General features: G+C 34.4%; 1 protein-coding gene across 3 annotated transcripts in view; it reads right to left on the minus strand.

Moving 5' to 3' along the window:
* The window catches only part of LOC149792281 (arrestin domain-containing protein 17-like), a 200646-nt gene that overhangs the window by 115720 nt on the left and 60598 nt on the right, over positions 1–24328 (minus strand). For all 3 annotated transcript variants that reach the window (XM_089970835.1, XM_089970832.1, XM_089970834.1), the window contains exon 2: positions 15205–15338. In XM_089970835.1, the coding sequence (XP_089826961.1) occupies positions 15205–15322 (118 nt within the window). In that variant the 5' untranslated portion in view covers positions 15323–15338. The remainder of the gene's footprint in view (positions 1–15204; positions 15339–24328) is intronic.

The following is a 24328-nucleotide window of genomic DNA, read 5'->3' on the forward strand; positions in this document are numbered from 1 at the left end:
ACACATTAAAACTTCTTCATCCCTGTGCCCACAGATGGAATCAGGGCCACAACAGGCCAAGTGTACATCCATCTACCTACAACAAAACTCTGGCCACTTTGGGTTTATTCTACACCCTTGGGTTCCCAGTCAGACTCTGACCACATCAGGCCTATTCTACAACCCTGAACCCAATTCTGATTGCAAAATGAATAACTGATCACAATGTATGCTGAAAATTGATATAAATTCTTATGCTACCACTCATGCTGAATTCAAGGATTTTACCAGAACTTTCCTGGACTTATCCAACAAATTTCCATTTCCTCAAATATATACAAAAAAAAAACTGAAAATCATCCATGGAATGATGAGCAAATCAAACCAAAATAAGTGAAACATCTGAGACCAACAACATCATTTCTGAACTGCTCCTGTTGATAACAAAGCAACCACATAACAAAAAAAGTCCCAAACAATTTCAGATTGATCCAAAATTATCAACAATGTTAAAGCTGAAGTGTCATTTTTCAAAGAATTCAAGACCTTGAATTCCAAATCCAGGACTTTCAAAGAGGCATAAGTGTTAGGATAATTTGAAGTCTGTGAAACCAAATGTAATGGGGAATAAAACAAAGAAATGGATAGATGCATGGACAGGCAGTAGATATGGGTATGTTTGAGCTGTGGTTGTGCAGGTGTGTGCATGTATGCTGCACAATAATGTACCCAGCTGTTTTCTGTAGTCTCAGTTGGGAGGGATGATGCAATATAATCCAGATTGAATCCAATTAGCACGGCTCTCTTTCAATACTCCATGACCACTCAAGTGTGTTGGCCATACTGAATCGAATCCAAACAGTCAAACACTCTTTCTTTTATCTTTGGCCACTCTGGTGTGTTGGCCAGCTGAATCTAATCAGTACAACTCTTTCAATTATCCTTGACCACTCCTGTGTGTTGGCCAACTGAATTCAATCAGTACAGCTCTCATTCAATTATTCTGGACCACTCTGGTGTGTTGGCCATACTGGATCAAATCACTAAGATTCTCTTTCAATTATCCTTGACCACTCGAGTGTTGGCCATACTGAACCGAATCCAAAGAGTCAAACTCTCTTTCTATTATCTTTGGCCACTCTGGTGTGTTGGCCAACTGAATACAATCAGTATGACTCTTTCAATCATCCTTGACCACTCGAGTGTTGGCCATTCTGGATTTCTATTCAACATGATTTTCATGTAGGACAAACTAGGTCATGGTTAGAATAATGTGTGCATAAAGTTTCTTGGCCATCATGCAAGTAGTTTAGAAGAAGTAGCGATAAAGAAAACCCCTTTTGCAACAGTTGGTTGGCTAAAAGACAAGTGACATGTCACTGCTTAAGCTCTCATTGTGTATGACCATTTGCACTAAAACTTGTATACGTATGCCGTGATGAATAAGAAACTTTATGACCAGGAAACTTGCCATACTGAAATGTGATTTGCATCAGTTAACAGGTTTACTGGTTCATAAGACAATATTCAACACAAACAAGGTCTATAACCAGTCGATGATGTTATTTATGTAAAAAGCTATTTGCAAATGTTGGCTGCTCAGTGATTCTGTAGAAAACAGTCTCCTAACAAGACAGATATAAGGGTTACTTGATATGTTAACAACATTAAATTTAAAAAGTGTGCAAACTCTAGAATGAAAGGTTAATAAGTACACTTTCTAGTGCATCAGCAGTTATAATAAAACCTGATCAGGTAATCAAAAGAACAGTTGTAATCAAAAGCAAAATATTTCTAACACAGTGTAACTGAATTTCTGAGACTGGTAACATGCCGATATTGATTAATATGAAAACAAAATAATCAATTAAACTAACTCATTTTGGGATAAATTTAGAACAACTCTATTGCCTGAGCTTGTAAAATTTGTAACTTATAATGGACCAAAATACAACGATATACTTGCACTGGTAATGGTACTTCTGATACAACTAAAGATGATGATGATGATGGAGGTGATGATGATTATGATGATGAAGATGAAGATGATGATGAATAAGAAACAGTGAAATGAAAGTTATTTCCACAAGGTCATTCAAGTCCATTTCAATTTATTCAAGCCAGATGAACAAGCTGGTTACAGCAGGTTTAAGTAAATAACACGTGCATAAAAAGATTGCTATTTTCATTCTCAGTACCTGATAGCTTAGGAATTTTGCTATAACTGGATTTTCTCATCTCTTACATTGTTTTTCCTTTCCTTTCAATGCCATGAGGTATTTATTTTGACAATAAACACAAACAGATAATAAAAAGAAAACAACAAAGTTAATGACTCGGAGGAAAAAGTTGCACGTTATCAAATTCCAAAATATCTCAAGAGACCAGATACTATTGTAAAAAGACATGTCCCTGACCATTACATCCAATTTCCTCTCACAATGACATCAACAGATCAAAACATGTACCTAAACATTACATCCAATTTTCTCTCACACTGACATGAACAGGTCAGCACATCACCCTACCCATTACATCGAATTTCCTCTCACAATGACATCAACAGATCAAAACATGTCCCTAACCATTACATCCAATTTCCTCTCACACTAACATCACCCTGCCCATAACATCCAATTTCCTCTCACACTGACATCAACAGATCAAGACAAGTCCCTGCCCATTACATCCAATTTCCTCTCAAACTGACATCAACAGGTCAGGACATGTCCCTGCCCATTATATTCAATTTCCTCTCACACTGACATCAACAGATCAAGACATGACTTTGCCCATTACATCCAATTTCCTCTCACACTGACATCAACAGGTCAGGACATGCCCCTGCCCATTATATTCAATTTCCTCTCACACTGACATCAACAGATCAAGACATGACTTTGCCCATTACATCCAATTTCCTCTCACACTGACATCAACAGGTCAGGACATGTCCCTGCCAATTATATTCAATTTCCTCTCACACTGACATCAACAGATCAAGACATGACTCTAACTGTTACATCCAATTTCCTCTCACACTGACATCAACAGGTCCAAGTCATTTTTTTCAACTCCATTTCAATATCTGCTTTGTGAGAATGAATAATGCTGTTTTTTATTCAAGTTATAACCTCTTCCATCAACTATATACAGAAATGTTTAGAAATATCCGGAATGATCAAATCAATAATAAGAAGTTAGGATCTTTTCTACATCCAGAAAAAAGTTTGTTTGAATATTTGTAAGGCTTTAAAGAAAAGCTTTTTATCTTTATTTTTTTGTGAAACAATTCAACAAATATTGTGCATATTGTATGCATTACATGTGTGTGTGCATATGTATGTATGTATGTATGTATGTATGCATGCATGTATGTATGTATGTATGTATGTATGTATGTATGTATATGTATATATGTATGTATGTATGTATGTATGTATGTATACACATACATGCATGTATGTATGTGTTGTTGCACCATGAAAGAGCCCAGGGGATATTTTCCTTCCCTAAATTGATAAGGTTCCCAAAATGTAGCATATCCCCAAATCTTGACAGTAACAGGGAAAGATATATAAGACTATCATCGTGAAAGTTTAGCCATGGTACCGCACATTATGTAGAGTGTTTATCATATCAGCACAATATAGGCTATATGGTACAGACAAAGGTTAAGTTCCAGAAACTATAAGAGAGAAACCACAGTAATGTCAATACAAATTGTTATGTTCAAAACCTTGAGTCAATTTAGTAAGGAAATTACATTTACAAACGTAACAAGCCAATACACTCAAGGTAATCCCAAAAATTATATGTTGTTAACATGCTGAATTGACTACTTACGAAAACTGACTGACACCAAAATTGTATGCTGCTAATATGTTGAATTGACTATTCATGACAACTGACTGACACCAAAACTGTATGGTGCTAAAATGCTGATTTCACTATTCATGAGAACTGATTGACACCAAAATTGTATGCTGCTAACATGCAGAGTTCACTATTCATGAAAACTGACACCAAAACTGTATGGTGCTAAAATGCTGATTTCACTATTCATGAGAACTGATTGACACCAAAATTGTATGCTGCTAACATGCAGAGTTCACTATTCATGAAAACTGACACCAAAATTGTATGGTGCTAAAATGTTGATTTCACTATTCATGATAACTGATTGACACCAAAATTGTATGCTGCTAACATGCAGAGTTCACTATTCATGAAAACTGACACCAAAATTGTATGGTACTAAAATGATGATTTCAATATTCATGAGAACTGATTGACACCAAAATTGTATGCTGCTAACATGCAGAGTTCACTATTCATGAAAACTGACACCAAAATTGTATGTTGCTAACATGCTGAACTGACTATTCCTGAAAACTGACACCAAAATTGTATGGTACTAAAATGATGATTTCAATATTCATGAGAACTGATTGACACCAAAATTGTATGCTGCTAACATGCAGAGTTCACTATTCATGAAAACTGACACCAAAATTGTATGGTACTAAAATGATGATTTCAATATTCATGAGAACTGATTGACACCAAAATTGTATGCTGCTAACATGCAGAGTTCACTATTCATGAAAACTGACACCAAAATTGTATGTTGCTAACATGCTGAACTGACTATTCCTGAAAACTGACTCACACCAAAATAAGATTTAACAGTAAAATCAAAGCATTTCAAACATGATCAATGTATGTACATCTTAATAAACAGCTGATGTAAAACTGTATTGGATTATGAGAAAGTGGAAAATTGTGCACAGCTGGCCAGTAACATGTATTGAATAAACTGAATATTGAGAGCATTGTCCAATAAAATGTTTCAGCACCTATAGTTGCATATATAACTGACTATACAAAATGTATCCATTTTAGTCTTTAATATTCGAGGCAGTTGGGATCCATAACTTCTGACTGAATTAGATGACACCGCAGTATAATAAGAATGACAGAAAATCTGATGAATGAATGAAATGCAGACGTGTGGGGCTTGGGCTGGGTAAAATAAACAAAAAGCAGTCAATTGTATAATAACAATTTATGTATATTAAATGTGTGTGTGTTTTGGACTTGTAACTTAGCTTTAACAAGTTTTTGTCATATTACTACGATGTCTGCAGTGTGGCAGTTTAAAGTGGTGTTTAGCACTGGGGCATCATGCCGCAAACATGTAGCATCATGTCCCACCATCACATTATCCTGAAACCAGGCTGACCATTCCTAGCACTAACCTCTTTATGCTTAGTGCCAAGAGAGGCAGCTGTTAGTACCATTTTTATAACTCAGCCAGGGTTCGAACCAGCGACCTACCACATCCGAGGCTGATACTCTAACCACTAGGCCACCTGAGTGGTCATGTATATTAAATATATTTCTTTTTCTTTTCATGATATCTATGCATTTAATTTTGTCCATAATATTGTTTTCTAGTGGGAATTAAGATATAACACTAAGATTCAATGCATGTTGTCATACATTTGACAGTCCAATCCAATTTTGGTCACATAGTCCATTGTGGTACAGCATTATAGTGAAGAGTGTTATAATGAAGGACTTCATTATATCCAATTAAGTCTATTCTTGATGGGAATTTCCTCAAGCGTCCTCCAAATCATGACTCCGCTGAAGCCAAGTGTTCTTTAAGTGTCCTTCAATTATGACTCCTTGAAGCCAAGTGTTCTTCAAGTGTCCTTCAATTATGACTCCTTTTTGAGATGACTGGCTTGCCATGGCAGAAATTGCTATAATGAACTATAAGTGGCTGCATCATTAAAGACCAGATGGCAGATGTGTCTGAAAGTCACATCTACATGCTGAAAGTCACATCTACATGCTTTCTTTTGCCTGCATCCTGTGCAATAAATTCATGATTATGGCACTATGAAAAAAAAATTCATTTTACAGGTCACAAATTATGTCTTTTGATAAAATACTTGAATTGTAATTTAAAAATATCTCTGGCAGAGCATAAATTATTAATATAGTTACCCAAAACAAGCACAGGATTGATGATAAGCCCACGATATTCTATTTAGCTAATTCATTAGGAATGGATAAATGCTGTATCATGTGAGAAATAGTTTCCAATAAGGTTAGAACTAATTCATTAAGCATGGTCCATTTCCCTTATCATGTGAGAAATAGTTTCCAATAAGGTTAGAACTAACTCAAATAGGCATGGCCCATTTCCCTTATCATATGAGAAATAGTTTCCAGTAAGGTTAGAACTAATTCATTAAGCATGGCCCATTTCCCTTATCATGTGAGAAATAGTTTCCAATAAGGTTAGAACTAACTCATATAGGCATGGCCCATTTCCCTTATCATGTGAGAAAAACTGTTCCACAAAGGCATGAACTAAGGGTGTAAATAAACACTGTGTTCTCAAATTCATGTCTCGTTGTTGATCAATTCCTTTCATGATGATGGTATACAGTGGATAGGAAGCAAAGATAGATTCTTATGATGACTCAAGTTTTCTAAAGTAGACACCTTGGTTTTTATGATACAAACATTTTCTAAAGTCAACATCCAGGCTTTCATGATAACAAATGTTTTCTAAATTAGCTAGACATCCTGGTTTTATGATGAAGACATGAGTTTTCTAAAGGAGACATTCTGGCATTTATAATATCAAGAGTTTTGCAAAGCAGACATACTTCGGTTTTTATGATGACATATGCTGGTTGTTACGACGACAATCAAGAACACATCCTGCTTTCCAGAATTACAAGATTTCATGACAATTGTGGTCTTTACAGTTGTCAACAACAAAAACAAAAATCCAGCATAAAATCCCTTACAGTATACAACCCTTATTTTCTTTTAAATCTCGATAGATGATGGTGTACCTCATCAAATTATGACATTACTGACAGCAAAATAATGTTAGTATTAAATTTCCCTAACGAGAGAATTTGGAGCCATAATGTATTGGATGAATTGACCCAAATAAAATCAGTGCAGTCAGAGTTCTGATATAGTATGATACAAGTATGTAGAAGTCATGAAGTTACTGATACAGTATGACACAAGTATACTGAGGTCATGAAGTTATTGATACAGTATGACACAAGTATACTGAGGTCATGAAGTTATTGATGTTACGTATTCTTAATTTAATTGTTTATTTGTTAGTGTCACGTTTGCTATGCCCCGCTATAAAGTCATGTATAAGCTATAATCTACCTGTCATGGGAATATTACCACGGCGTTGTGCTTGATCTCTAAATATTGCTGCGGGGTTAGTGTTGAATTCTTAGGCAAGGTTACCATGACCAGCCAGGGACAGGAAACTTGAGTTGGAAAGGCAACTGGTCATGTCACTTAACAAAGGCTTGCCATTATCACACTTATATGTTAAAGGTTAGTTCAAGGATCAAAAGTCAAAGTCCATAGGGTGTGTGTTCTTCTCCAACCCCACACTGACAGTCAGCAAGAGGGACATTGTCCACTAAGTTTGATTGGAGCAATCAACAGTGATATCCAATCAAAAATTGATATAGAGGCTGTGATTACAATTTAGGTTATAATGATACCTTCTGAATTCGCAAGATTAATTCACTATTTGCCTGAATGGATTGCAGATCAATAGGCTTTACTTCAAAAAAAGAAGCCACTCGTAATCTGGCAGCAGAACTTTGAGGTAGATTCTAAGAAAAGACAAGGCTTCAAAAAGGTCAGTAAGTTATTTGCTCAATTTTTCAAGAATATTATGGCATTGTAATTGTAATTATTTGTTGTATGCACACTTAATTATTAGGATCATTTAGAATATAGAATTACCTTTGCAGTGTTTAATTTACAGGTGTATTTGAGAAATGGGTTTGAGCCTTACAAAGAGAATTGTTAGATTCAAGGCAGAAATATGTATATTGTTTTAGCTTGTGGTTAGAATTAATTTTGTAATTCGCTAAAATGGTTAAGTATGTAAGATTAGATACTATGGACATATGCATATATATGAGAATGGATATTTGAATATTTGCATACTTTGTACAAGTTGAAAGGTAAAGAAATGTGTTTTCTGATTATTGTGACATTGTTTAGTATAATGGGATTAGGAATATGTGTGGATGTGACAGAATTTATTGATGTATGTATGAGAAGTAAGTGATACCATACTGTATTATGATGTTTGTTTTACCATACAAGAACAAATGGGTATCCCGGTTTGAATGAATGCATGACTGAAGAAATTTAAAAGCCATTATTTGATGATAGGATGTGTGTAGTGCAAGATGAGTGAGCTAAGGAAAAAAGATTGTACCATCCCTGTGTTTTGACACTAAACTTTTTTTGGGGACAGAGAACTCCTGGTTCCAAGTCCCAAGTAAACAAGAGTTGGAGATGGACTTGAGACTGTCAACAAAAGTGCAGTCGTGGAGAAAGTGAAAGAGAAGGAGTATAGAGAAAGTAGAGGAGGAGGAGAAGGGGTCTAGGGAAAGTCGAGGGAGGAAGAGAAGAAATTGGGAAAAAGAAGAGAGAGAAAGGATAAAACAGATAAGTAGAAATACAAGGACAGCAGGAAATCAATCTCACACTGCTAATCTGGTGATGTCATAGGCTTATTAAAGGGTTGAGCGGAAGGAGTGTGCAGCACTCCCTTGATAACTCGCGCCCTGATAACTCAAGAACCCGCTCATAATGCAGGTCAGGCGTGGCTCCCATTTTTAAACCAGAAAATACCTCAAAAATTGATCCCTATTTGTTGAACTTGAAGAAAATCGCGATCAAAATTGGTAATAGAAACTTTGATGTTTCGCTCATTTTATCATCAAAAACATTAGATAGGACCTGGAAATTTCAATCAACACTTTGAAATATCAAATTCAAAAATAAGTCATACAATTTTTTACATTTTCTTTCCAAACAACATTCCTAGTACACAGCAATTAATGATATGTAAGGAAATTTCGATCAATGAAAATGTCACTTACGCAGAGTGGAGGCAGTACTTTAATAAATAAATACAAATTAAATTAAAAAAATTATCAATTGAAATGTGTTCTAGTGCTATCTTTTAGTTCCTTTTAAGTGTAATCTATCATAAATGCAATGTGTCCTCTTGTAATTAAAAGTAAAATGCATCAATCTACAGTAACAGCTATGTCCGCAAGAGTTTCTTTGACAACCTAATTAAGTGCCGCCCGTGTTTTGATAATTGACTTTCAGAAGTATTTGTTGTATTGATGCACTGAATTAAAAGCTGGCCTCCTTTGTCTTACCACATTAATTATGTCCTTTGAATCAATTAAAGGAGATGGAATAAAAGAAAAGTTAAAAGGCACAAAAATCGGACTAACTTGAAAATCTAGCAGCCCTGGTCGTATGTCAGGTGAACTCACTTCATTTGATCAATCAACCACTTATAAATGTTATTCTGTATGTAACATAAACTACCTTAAATTAACCAACTCTTTCATAACTGTGATCAAAGTTAACAAGGCATCCAAGCGAAATTAATACTTCATAAAATAAAGAGCTTGATTTCACAGATACAGACCACTGTGGGTAAGCGAGGTTCAGAGAATCCTTGAACTGGCATTTAGAGATATCCTCAAGGATGATAAGAAGTTTCATTATTAATTCCAATTAATTAATTCACGACATCAATATTGTACTAATTGAACAATACAAAAATTGAGTTTTGATGTAGACAATTGTCTCACAAAATAAATGTCGCATGTTTTTGAAAAAAGGAATCTTGTTTGGAAGTGTATCAACAGTTAGTCTAATTCACTGCTATGTGGACTCCCAATTTGGCAAGATAATATTTAACACCACTATGGGAACCAGACTCATCAAGAAAACAAAAAACAGTGACATAATACGCAGATTTTTTTGCGTGCATGTGATGGTTGTTGAAACCTGGAGTTGAAACGATCTTTCATATGTTAGACATTTTGAAAATAAATGTTATTTAAACAGAATAACAAACAACTTCATTAGAAAAAGCTCATTATTACAAATTATTATTGAGGTGATTGTAAAATGAGGATTCAGTCAATAAACAGCCCAGTTCCCTAATGCTGCTCACACACACACACACACACACACACACACACACACACCGTTTTTCTCGATGTCAAAGTGATTTTGTTTAAATTTTTTAAGGTCTCTCGGTAACTCGCACCTCACTTATAGTGCGGTCTATTTTGGTGGACCCCGTTGTGCGCAAATTATCGAGCGAGAGGTGTAATTGCAATTTGAGTCATTTAATTACTGAACTGTTATTAAATTGTTATTCACTGAATTTCAACTTTTTTTGTACATTTAACCAACTAACCATCTGCATTGCTGACTGGGGGCTTGGAGCTTTACATCTATCTTTCACTAAATTTAACTTATAACAAAATAGAGCCTGGGTGGGACTTCTATAATAGTTTAAATAAAATACTGGGAGCACCCCTTCCCTAACCACTGACATCTTCAATTAGTTTTAAAAAAATGTATATCTCATTACATGCTATTGTAATGTAAAACTGTATGCTGGACTTTGCTTGATCTGATTGACTTTTTTTATTTATGTCAACTAATACATAGCTAAATTATACTTTAAGTGTATGAGCTTAAAATCAGAATTATTATTCTGGTAAACAAGAAGGAGTAAATATGTTGACTTGGGTCAGGGTTTTGGAGATTTCTAAGTGAATTTTACAGGTTATTGTGTTGTAAGTAAACAAGGTTCATTCTAGAAGGTTATTTTCTGTCAGGAAATATTTTTTTATAGAAAATGCTAATTGTGACCTGAGGTCAAGAAGAGAACTATATAGTTTTGTGACTGTGCGGATTTGGTCAGTCATGCTTTAACACCTTTTCTAGTTGTATTATGTTGCGACCAGTTAGGGCTGAATTTAACTTTCTTTTAATTATTGAATTCATGTGATTATTTTCTCTGGAAATACATAAGTGCTCTGACAAAATACTTGAATAAAGACATTCTTTGGAATTTATACTGAATTCAAACCTGGAATAATATTTCTGTGATTCAACAAGAGACTGTTGACACATCAGCAATCAGTTGGCTTTAACAGACATGTCATCGCCTTCAGTTCTGGATCTCTTTGGGACTTTTACTGAATTGTATACTTGACTTTAAATTACTAGGACTTGTGTCTTTAAATCTTGGATCATTTGAGGATTTGATTCACATTAGTCCAAGTTCTTTTTTCTCATTTTCTTTTACCATTATACAAGGCTTGCTGTCTTTCACTCTTTTCTGTACCTTATTTTAAGAGCATAGACTTATAAAACTTGTACTGTATGATGCAAGTATGCGGAGGTCATAAAGTTATTGATACAGTATGATGGAATTATGCAGAGGTCATGAAGTTACTGATACAGTATGATGGAAGAATGCAGAGGTCATGAAGTTACTGATACAGTATGATGGAAGTATGCAGAGGTCATAAAGTTATTAATATAGTATGATGGAAGTATGCAGAGGTCATGAAGTTACTGATACAGTATGATGGAAATATGCAGAGGTCATGAAGTTACTGATACAGTATGATGGAAGTATGCAGAGGTCATGAAGTTACTGATACAGTATGATGCAAGTATGCAGGTCATGAAGTTACTAATACAGTATGATGGAAGTATGCAGAGGTCATAAAGTTATTGATACAGTATGATGGAAGTATGCAGAGGTCATGAAGTTACTGATACAGTATGATGGAAGTATGCAAAGGTCATGAAGTTACTGATACAGTATGATGGAAGTATGCAGAGGTCATAAAGTTATTGATACAGTATGATGGAAGTATGCAGAGGTCATGAAGTTACTGATACAGTATGATGCAAGTATGCAGAGGTCATGAAGTTACTAAAATCTGCATACACTGTTGGGTTTTTCCTCCTTGACTGCTAACTTATTCTAACAGTCCAGACTTGTAAGCAGTAAATCAATCAATATCAGCTGCTGGTATCTCATCGACATTATCTGAAATATGCTTATAGATGTAAGAACTTCTGTTACATTAGATTTCTATTTCTGGACTCTAAAACATATATTGTATTCAAACTGAACAGACTTGATGTTATCAATACCAGGATAGAATTGGAACAGTGTCAGTCTATCTGTACACTGGCCAAAGAGAACATACATGTATCTTTGTACTTCAACAGGGTGTAGTGACTGTGACACATCTTATCATTCAATGAATTGGTACCTGTCAGTACATATTATCATTCTATGAATTGGTACCTGTCAGTACATATTATCATTCTACGAATTGGTACCTGTCAATACATATTATCATTCTATGAATTGGTACCTGTCAATACATATTATCATCCTAAGAACCTTTACATGTCAGTACATCTTATTATTCTATGAATTGGTACCTGTTGGTACAGAATATCTATGAATTGGTACCTGTCAGTATATTTCATCATTCTATGAATTGGTACCTGTTAGTACATGATATAATTCTATGAATTGGTACCTGTTAGTACATAATATCATTCTATGAACTGGTACCTGTCAGTACATCTTATCATTCTATGATTTTGGTACCTGTTAATACATGATATAATTCTATGGATTAGTATATGTTAGTGCATAATATCATTCTATGAATTGGTTCCTGTCAAAGCATCTTATCATTCTATGAATTGGTACTTGTCAGTACATCTTACAATTGTATGAATTGGTACCTGTCAGTACATAATATCTCTATGAATTGGTACCTCTTAGTACATAATATCATTTTATGAATTGGTACCTGTCAGTACATAATATTAATCTATGATTTGGTACCTGTAAGTACATCTTATCATTCGATGAATTGGTACCTGTAAGTACATAATATCATTCTATGAATTGGTACCTGTAAGTACATAATATCATTCTATGAATCAGTACATGTCAGTACATCTTATCATTATATGAATTGGTCCCTATCAGTACATAATATCATAAAATGCATTGATACCTGTCAGTGCATTTTATCATTCTATGAATTGGTTCCTGTCAATACATCTTATCATTCTATGAATTGGTACATGTTAGTACATAACATCATTGCATGAATTGGTACCTGTCAGTACATATCATTCTATCAATCGGTACTTGTCAGTACATAATATCAATCGACGAATAGGTACATGTCTGCATCAGTAAGTTGTACTGATTGTGATAGCATTATCATTCTATGAATTGGTACCTGTCAGTACATCTTATCGTCCTATGAATTGGTACATGTCAGTACATCTTATCATCCTATGAACTGGTACCTGTCAGTACATCTTATCATTCAATGCACTGGTACCTGTCAGTACATATATAAATCTATAAACTGATAACTGTTGACAGCAACAAGTTCTACTGACCTTGGCACATATCATTTAATGAATTGGTATATGTCAACATCAACAAGGTGTACTGACTGTTGTAACTATTATCTTTTTTTATGAACTGGTACCTGTCAGTATATATTACCATTCTACAAATTTGTACATAATCTAATTTTTTTCAGACATCTCTGGAGCATATATATATATATATATATATATATATATATATATATATATATATATAATCACTCATACATTTAAGTTACTTTTCTTCACCCATTTACCACAATTGGTACAACTAAAATAAATGCTATATGAATGCAATTCACTAGCTGCATGTGTGGAATTGGAGTGTTAAATTAATTTAGATCATGAAGGACTGATACTCATTAGATAAAACCTATCAATACTGCATAGTGCTGGAGGACTTCATCACAGTTTACGGACTTATCAATTACCCCTAAAATGGTATATGGACTAAAAACAAAACAGGAATGGCAAATTCCTGACTAAATTTCATAATCAGTTATCTTAATTATTCAAAATGTCAATTATGATGAATTGCAAAGTGCATTTTCACTTCTTACCTGTATATATTATATGGCTGGATGGTATGACATTTTCACTTCTTACCTGTTTATCTTACATGGCTGGATGGTATAGAAAAGTGTGTGTGTGTTTGTATGTGTGATTTGGATTTTTAACATAGCTTTAACAATTTTTCCATCATATCGCTATGATGTCTGCAGTGTGGCAATTTATAGTGATGTCTAGCACTGGGGCATCATGCTGCAGACATGAAGCATGATGTCCCACCCAGTCACATTATCCTGACACCAGGCTGATCAGTCATAACACGAACCTCTTAAGGCTGAGCGCCAAGCAATGCAGCTGTTAGTACCATTTTTTTAAGTGTATGGTATGACTCAGCCGGGGATCGAACCCACAACCTCCTGCATCCGAGGTGGATGCTCTAACCACTAGGCCACCTGAGCGGTTAGCAGACAAGTTTTGAAAGTGAAGGAGTGGCTTGCTTAACATGAGAAACAAGAAAAGTGTGACAGTTGTTGAAAACTGGAAAAACCATGTATCACTATTTATTAGGTTGTTGGTGCTGATGCAACAAATATAATTTATTTAAACACATATATATATTACCTGTGGAGGGAAAAATCATAATCATAAAAACATTTGGAGGGTATGTCAGCCTTTATTAAAACAGAAAACCAGTCAAGTCGCAGGCTTCATCTTTAAATATTATTAAACAATTCCATGGCTGAAAACAACTAAAACCTTCACTAAGTCATGTATCAGTTGCATATATAGGAATTAAAATGGATAAAAACTTACTTGAAACAAAACAGGTGTTTCAAATATTGATTAAATTTATAAACACTGGTATATATGGAACTCTCCAATCAGTCTTATATAGTTTCAGTGCAGAAATGCACAAACTGGGGAAAAGTTCACTAGTTTAGTTAATAAAATTCAGAGACCAATCTGAGTTCACATTCAATGAAAAATTTGGAAACCAGTCTGAGTTTAAATTCAATTAAAAATTTGCAGACCAGTCTGAGTTATATTCAAGTAGAAGGATAGTAGGAGATTCAAGCATTGCAGATTCTGGCTTCATCTGTGCTTTTGTGTTTCTAATATACTTGCAATTTCTTGGTAGACTTAAATTAGACTTAAACTAGCCTAGTAATGTCCAGTTTCATTGATTAATGTACAAGTAAAGTGAGATGACATTTGGCTGAGATTGTTTTTTTATCTTTGTTTTGCTTATTGAATGAAATATCTTTGAAATGCAAAACAATAATATTTTACTACACAAAATACAGTAAGGCAAAAAACTTATTCATGTCTTCCTGTGTCAACTTGATCATCAATACTCACTTTGCACAAATAGCGGTTCTTTGATGATCACCCAGCCATAGCCATAGACTGTGTCTCCTACACAATAAGTTGCTGTTGGATTGTTGAAAATTATTTGGAACTTCTCCAAGCGCTCCATCCTGGATTACTACAGCCTGAAATGATGATCATCCACATACTGGTTAAATATAACTTTAAGGCCAAGAATCTTTGAAGATTGCTTTTTCATTTACTAAACTAAATAACATGTACATATGTTATACAACTTCAAGCAAGGTTAAACAAGTACACAGAAATCTGAGTGTCTTGTCAGAATTTTCTGCTGATTTTAGTAAGTGATCAAATAATAAATATTTGTAGCAGCATTTGTTTTGTCTCTTAATGTTCATTACAGCTGAGATATATACTGGTAATTCATTATTTACTAAGCAAATATTAGTCTCTGGACAGATTTTCTGTTACCTTCCCATACGGAAACCTAACATTTTAAATGATTCTCCTCTGGGCATGTACAATTACTGCATTCAAAATGTGGCTTGATGATTTGTCTTTGCTGCTAATCATACAAAAGAAAAATCAGTTTGCATGCTTCTACCTGAGCAATAAATTGATCAAGTTCCTTAAGCACCATTTCAAAATGGACCAACAGATATTAATGACACCATCAAGGACATGTTTCAGTGCTTTTTCTAATAAAAATATTGGGTATACGAGAACTGCATGGAGCTTTTTGAAAATGAAACTATCAATTGAGAGCCCTAGATAAGAATTTAATTGGGTCTTTTATTCCTCAGTTTGGTATATGTAACTGCATCCCTTGAAATTATCTGGGTGTAAACACCACGAAACATAAACTTTACACTGCTGGTCTAAGTCCTGAAGATCCTATTGATGCCTCTTTCAGTGGTCAAAACAGTTTAGTGACCATGACCAATTCAGGATGCATTTGATTATATGTATCTATTTGAGTGATAGTTCTCAATGAAGATCAAGGACTATCATTACAAATGTGCAAGGAACATAGCTAACTTGAACTGATAGCATAATTTATTTTGATAAAACAAACAAATCTAGGGTTGATTCTAGATACACTATCTTGCTAATTTCTCACAATGAACACCAAAAAAATAAACAAAATGCACTACAGTCATGCTTTATATTCTCAAGCCCTACCATTATTTCTTCCTTAAAATCCCCTATTCTTCAAAATAGTCTCCCCTTTTAATTAATGGAGGAATGAGTTTCCACCCCCTACCCCCAAATGTTCAGTTCTAGATTATACTATGGTCCTCATAAAACACAAGCCGCTATTTGCAGGAGCTATTTGCTGACGACTTTTATCTGAATGTCTAAAATTAAATTGTTTTGCATAATATGTAACTGTTTAAAAATTTTGTGTTATTAACACAAACTGTTAGCGTAAAAATATACAAAACACAGCTAATCTAGAAGTGATGGATGTAAATTTGTAACTGTAAGTTAATGGCAGACATATATTTCACTCTGACACCAATCTTTCACTGAGATAAAACAACACTGTATTAATACTGGTTGACGTTTTGGAATGAACCAAAGTGTATTGTTATGGTACAAAATTTCTGCTGACGTTTTATTGCAGCACATTCTGTTGTGGTCAGCATAACACGTAATCGTTTAAGATTGATGTAATGGGCTAGGCTTGCCATAAATAGGTAGCTTTTGATTGTTAACCTCTCTTGTTTGGAAGCATGGCTGGATTTTAATTAGGACCCACTAAAATAATGGTCCAATAGAGATGCAAATGTAGGGTCAAGTGGAGGAAATGACACAGTAGAGACAGGCAAGAGACAAATTTTGGGGAATCTTGGGTGATATGAAATATTTGTCAAAAAACGCTATTTTCCAGAACAGTTATTAATGAAGGCAGACAAGAGAGAATTATACTGACTTTGAAAGTGTAAAAATTTTGGTGGATACAGAAAGTTAAACCTGATTGGCTAAGCTAGTTGAAACTCAAGGTTTTAAGTGACTCCCCTTGCAAAATTTGGCAGTCCACATATTATTTTTCTTGTTAAATAAATCATCCAAGAGATTGTTTGCTCAATCTGGGTTGTGAAACTATGGCCAATCATCTCCTAGATAATGATAACCAAAGCACCATCGAGGTGGAGGATCATATCCCAAACCACTCACTCCCTTACACGAATCAATACTAATTGGCATTTTAAACACACACATGCTCTTAGAATGTGTAATGAACAGTCCCCACTATTTGCTTTTTTTGTGGGGGGGCTTGTGTTTTTAAACACAAAAGGATTAGGGGCAACATAATAATAATAATAATAATACTGATAATGAGGACTTTGTATAGGGCCTAATTTTTAAAAGCTCTAAGTGCTTTACAACATTAGACAACACCTATAAGATAAAAAACATATATAATGATATGATTACAAACACAAACACCTTGAAATTAGAAAACATAGAAAAAAATATGCTGAGAATATTTAACATTATTAGATCTTTAAGTTTGTTCTTGCAGTCAAAATAAGTGAGTTTTGAGAGCACTCTTGAACGTGATCGCTGTGTCTTTGTGTCTAAGTTCAGTGGGCAATTCATTCCATGTTGCTGGGCCCTGGTATGGAAAAGAACGCTATTCATATGACTTTGTTTTCATAGTGGGAATAATGAGTATACGATTGTCAGAAGAGGAGCGTAAGTATCTTGCTGGTGGGTGAAGTCGAATAGGTATATTGGACTAGAATCTGAGAGTGAAATATAGCACAGCGAACAAATTTTGTGTTTGATTCTGGATCAAATGGATAGCCAGTGTAGGGTACAGAGCAGCAGGGAGGTGTGCTCTGATCTTGGTACTCTAAGTATGATCCGAGCAGCTGTGTTTTGAACTTTTTTAAGTTTTTGGAGTAGATATTGAGATGAACCAGACAGAACTGAGTTACAATAGTCCAGTCTTGAAAGTGCTTATGAACACACACAAGTGTTTTAGTGGCATCAACTGAAAGATATTTGTGAATGGAGCTGATGCATCTCAGCTCAAGATATGCAGCCTTGCATATGTTCATGACATGTTGGTATAATGTGAGAGCACTGTCCAGAGTAACACCTAGGTTTCGTACTGATTGTGTGAATTTAATGTTGGTGTTGCTGATATTTATTGTTTGAGGTAAAGGATGTGAATGAGAAAGTCTTTGTGTTGTAATCAGAATGGCCTCAGTTTTATCATCATATTCGAGAGAGAGACAGAGAGAGAGAGAGAGAGAGAGAGAGAGAGAGAGAGAGAGAGAACAGAGACAGAGACAGAGAGAGAGATTTGGTTATTGTGTCTGTTTAATGATAGCCCTTATGATGATAAAATATATTGTGTGGGTTTCACTTTTGGAATTCTACTCAGATATAATAAAATGCAGTCTGTATCAATTGCTTAGCAAAATTACCTAAACGATTATTCAGAAAATTAATACTGCTACATCAAATACTGATTTCAATAGTGTGGCAGATGGTCAGTTTATGTTTAATTCAATAATGAAAGTTACTTCCTATTATTAATCTAATGTGGACAACAACAAAAGTACCATACACAAATTTATTTTCAAAAATAGACCTCTCAGCCCACCAATGTAAGAGTCAATTCAAAAGGAAAGTTCTAAAATCAGCTGTATTTGATCAATTCTTATCACCAGATCAAATAAGACTAGACCAAGGTAATTACATCTACATGCCACTTAGACCACAGGAGTTAACTATTTTCATGTGATCTAAGACCAGTGGAGTTAATTACATTCATATGATCCAAGACCAATGGAGTTAATTACATTCATATGATCTAATACCACTACAGTTAAATACATTCATATGATATAAGACCAATGGAGTTAATTACATTCATATGATCTAAGACCACTGCAGTTAATTATATTCATATGATCTAAGACCACTGCAGTTAATTACATTCATATGATCTAAGACCACTGCAGTTAATTACATTCATATGATCTAAGACCAATGGAGTTAATTACATTCATATGATCTAAGACCAATGGAGTTTATTACATTCATATAATCTAAGACCAATGGAGTTAATTACATTCATATAATCTAAGACCAATGGAGTTAATTACATTCATATGATCTAAGACCAATGGAGTTAATTACATTCATATGATCTAAGACCAATGGAGTTAATTACATTCATATAATCTAAGACCAATGGAGTTAATTACATTCATATAATCTAAGATTAATGGAGTTAATTACATTCATATAATCTAAGACCAATGGAGTTAATTACATTCATATAATCTAAGACCAATGGAGTTAATTACATTCATATAATCTAAGACCAATGGAGTTAATTACATTCATATAATCTAAGACCAATGGAGTTAATTACATTCATATAATCTAAGACCAATGGAGTTAATTACATTCATATAATCTAAGACCAATGGAGTTAATTACATTCATATAATCTAAGACCAATGGAGTTAATTACATTCATATAATCTAAGACTTTTTAAATTGCAGATATTACACCACTTCATCACTGCAGGACACAGGATGGTACTAATTGTATGAAAAAATGGGAACCAATTCAGAAATGGATGAAGATGAAATACAGTACATACGAATTTGGTTGTAACTGAAAAAATAGAGATATTATTTTAATGATGAAATTTCAGTCCTTTAACAGTCCTGCATTTCGAACACTCAGTTCTAAAATTAGCACCTGCCTGGTGCAGAATTGAAATCACATGTTTACATACACACATACACTGTGCCAGATTACCAAATAGGCACCGGCCTAGGGGCCCCACGACAATGGATCAAAATAATATTGATAAAATGTATTTGAAGATAATTTGCGAGGGGTGCCCCAAGATTTTGAATGTCCAAGGGCCTCCAGAGGGTTTAATCCGGCACTGCACACATAGATCCAGAAAATGCTGCGCTTTGTATCCTTTTGATTACACAGAAGCTGTCATCCTGGATGCATCTATACTGATAAATATGAGCACTCGGAAATTTAAATTTATTGAATTTTTAACATCATGGTGTTTGCATACCAGTAGGTTTACTATGGGAACCTTGAGTCCTACAAGGTCAACATTATAAAATGGTGTCTGCTGTAACATTAGTATGGTTGGATAAATAAAATGCCTGGACTCCCATTTAAACAGGCATGTTTATCCCTATCTGATGTAGAGTATTATATACATGTAACTGGTGTATCCAATGAAGATCTCTATCTTCCTTACTAGAGAGCTCTGGATCAGTTGAGTAATTTCTATTACAGGTACCTGATAGTGAATACCATATATTTTATAGTTATACAGGTTAAAGTGCTAAAAGACCAGGTTCATTTTGTGGATATTCCTAATAATGCCATCCAACAAGCTGATAAATCTCAGTCTCAATATTATTATCCCCTATAAACCAGCACTGCTTATGTCACATGACCCAAAAAGTGGCTGAACCAGGGGTCATAGGGGTATACACTGTCTATATTCACTTACAAGTTGAAGTCACCTGCTATGTAGTTTGTTTTACTGATTACTCCTAATAAACTGCAAGATCCAGATCTGCCAGCGCATTATGTGACAGCAGATCTGGGTCTTTGCAGTTTGCAGCTGGACTTGTCTTATAAGTGAGTAACTATAAACCTCACATCAAGAATAGACACTGATCAGTTGAAGCAATGAATCAGCAAGAGTTACAAGGATAACATAACCAGTCATGGATGGACCCAGGATGACCAGAACACACACACACACCCATCACACCCCTCGCTGCCACAAACAAAAAAGAGAGGGAATGCCTCCACATTTCTTCAGGGTCTTATGATTATGGTCATGAATCCCATTTCAATAAGTAGTAGTCAAATTATGGTTAGTATGTTAGTATGCACCTCATTACAAGGTAGTCTCATTACTGCATATTCTGTGGTTCCCATGGACAGCATTATAATGAGGGTGTACTGTATTGATCTTACTTCTTGCCTGACTTTAATTCCAGAGGTCAAAGGACAAAAAAAAAAGCTTGAAATAAATGTGACCTTCTGTATCAAAACTACAATCATTGTAAACAGGAAAAATATACTGCATGTACTAATGTAATGCACTGGCCGATTTGGGTCTATGCAGGTTTATAAGAGTAATCAGTAGACCAAACAACATTGACCCTGATCTGCCAGCTCATTGTACAACAGCAGATCAGTGTCTATGTTGTTTGCAGTTGGACATGATGTGGTTTATTAAGGGTACTCAGTAACAACACAACAAAGACCAGGATCTGTAGGTTCATTATGCAATGGCAGATTAGTGTCTATGTTGTTTGCAACTGGATGTGACTTATAAATGAGTATACAAGGTAGGTAATCATTCACACCATATTTTCAATATAATATCAAGTGTATTACAGTGGAACCTGTCTTGAGAGACCACCCCTTCTGCCAAAACATAATGGTCTCTCATGACAGGTGGTCTCTCATAACAGGTTATAACACTATATAATCTCTAAATCTGTACATGGAGAACCTGGTCTCTCAAGACAGGCGGTCTCTCATAGCAGTGGTCTCTCAAGACAGGTTTTACTGTATACCACAAAGTCCTGATATAGTTTAATGATATGTAGCAACATTTAACACATTATGATGTATAGCAATATTAAACACATTACAATGTATAGCAATATTAAACACATTACAATGTATAGCAATATTAAATACATTACAACGTATAGCAATATTTAACACATTATGATGTAAAGCAATATTAAACACATTAGAATGTATAGCAATATTAAACACATTACAATGTATAGCAATATTTAACACATTACAATGTATAGCAATATTTAATACATTATGATGTATAGCAATATTAAACACATTACAATGTATAGCAATATTAAACACATTACAATGTATAGCAATATTTAACACATTATGATGTATAGCAATACTAAACACATTACAATGTATAGCAATATTAAACACATTACAATGTATAGCAATATTTAACACATTATGATGTATAGCAATATTAAACACATTACAATGTATAGCAATATTTAACACAATACAATATATAAATTTATCATCTTGTTTATTGTTGGTTCAGTACCAGCACTCTAAACACATATCATATGTAAAGAAATGGGAGCTAAGTACCTTTCCCAAGGACACACCGAAGCAACCAACTTGGGGTGGTTGGAGTGGGTAGTGAACTTGCGACCCTTGGATTCAGAGTCCAAAGGTCTATATTTTACCAGAGATATTACATACAATAAGACATTGGTAATTTCTCTTTACTTTCACTTGTTGTTTTTTTTCATGCTGGTTTTAACTGCACTCTGGGCCCAAAAAATGTTTCCTATTGCACCGATTTTTAAATTAAGCTTGGCAGGTCTATTTTTAAAATATTACATAATTTTAGTGTGACGTTTTTTTAAAAAAACGTGGGGAAAAAAGTGCACAGGTCGGCATGAGAAACAGGAACAGTCAGCTGACCAGAAATAAACACCTTTTGGTCTTAACCCATTACTAACCAAATTATTCTACGGAAAAGAGAGCTAAGTGCCTTCCCCACTGATATACTGAGGCATCTGCCCCAGGCTCAGGTTTGCCTGGATGCTGAACCCATGACCCTATGAATTACCAGTCTGTTTATCTACCAGCTGAGCTCCTGCAGCCAGAAGAATTATTACCAAGGGAAGATCTTGATTTGATCTAATCACATAATAAGTCAATCTCACAATTACATTGAGTAGAAATTTGATTTAAATGACACAAATATTGCCTGGGTTACAACTGTTTTTGTGACATTTACATCTCCAATGAAATAGCAGTGCTTATGAAAATGTCAAGGACATACAAAAAATGTTCAATATTCAAAAACAGAAATTTAAGTAAAGCTTAGTAAGTGTAGTAAAATGGTGAATGGTACTTATAAAATCTGAATATATTTCAATAACTGTAATGAGTATAAACAAGGTAACACCATCCCCTGCTTACTAATCAACATGGAAGGCTATTCCCAGATACTTTTCATACATGCTGCCAATGAAATGAGAGTTCAGATTACAGCAGCAAAGAGTCACTGTATTTATCTTGTCTGGTGGGTTGGAAGGGTTTTCCTATAATTCCTATGGATTATGGCAAAATGTTTGCCTAAATATTCTAGGGCTTTGTCTATAATTCCCAGGGATTTTAGCTTTTCAATTACTGCCACATAGCATATGCTCAGCACTTTATAGACAGAATTGTGCTGATATGCCTGCCACACACACACACACACACATATACATACATACATACATACATACATACATAGCTGCATGGAGGCATGCACACAGCAGTGAATATATGACTGACCAGTATCACCCAAGCAGACATATACTAACCAGGCCTTTACAATATATATATATATATATATATATATATATATATATATATATATATATATATATATATATATATATATATATATCTTTTTTATAAGAGTAGTATAAACAATACATGTTTAATATTCCTCAGATATTTGTCATTGCAGCAGTGCACCAAAGTTCTGAAAGGAAGGGTACACTGTGTTTCCACCCCTCCATCCAAATCTGGAGGACTCGCAACATTTTAAAAGGGACAAAGGAAAATAATAGCACATAATAAAGTGCTACAAATATAAGATAATTGTATTTGCTTTGCTAGTTTTATCACCTTAACTCTGCAGTCTGCACTGTACTGCCATAGTAATAAATATTTTATCAAGTACTCACAGAGCTAATGAAAACATGAACTTGTTTGAATAACTAGATAACCTGATATTAGCTGTATCATGATATTTTCTGTTCCAGATCTTGCTCTCTTTTCACTTTAGTCTTCGCTCATTATTTATTAGCATTTATTATAACCTTTATCCAATATGTCAATTACTTTTCTTTTCAGATTAATAAATCATTGATTTAATGGCAAATTGCACTTCTGAATACATTTAGTCTCTTTTGTCATTAATTCAGCCTAAAAATAAATTAAACATTTATCGCTGTAGTTGTAACTTCAACTTGACAATGCATTAGACTATCAGCCGGCAAAGACTGATCATTGCAACTTGACCAAATACAACAAAACCGAAGATATTTTCATTGTTAGACA

Source organism: Sinohyriopsis cumingii, chromosome 9 (genome assembly GCF_028554795.1).
Source record: "Sinohyriopsis cumingii isolate HCF-2022 chromosome 9, ASM2855479v2, whole genome shotgun sequence".
Taxonomy (NCBI): Eukaryota; Metazoa; Mollusca; class Bivalvia; order Unionida; family Unionidae; genus Sinohyriopsis; species Sinohyriopsis cumingii.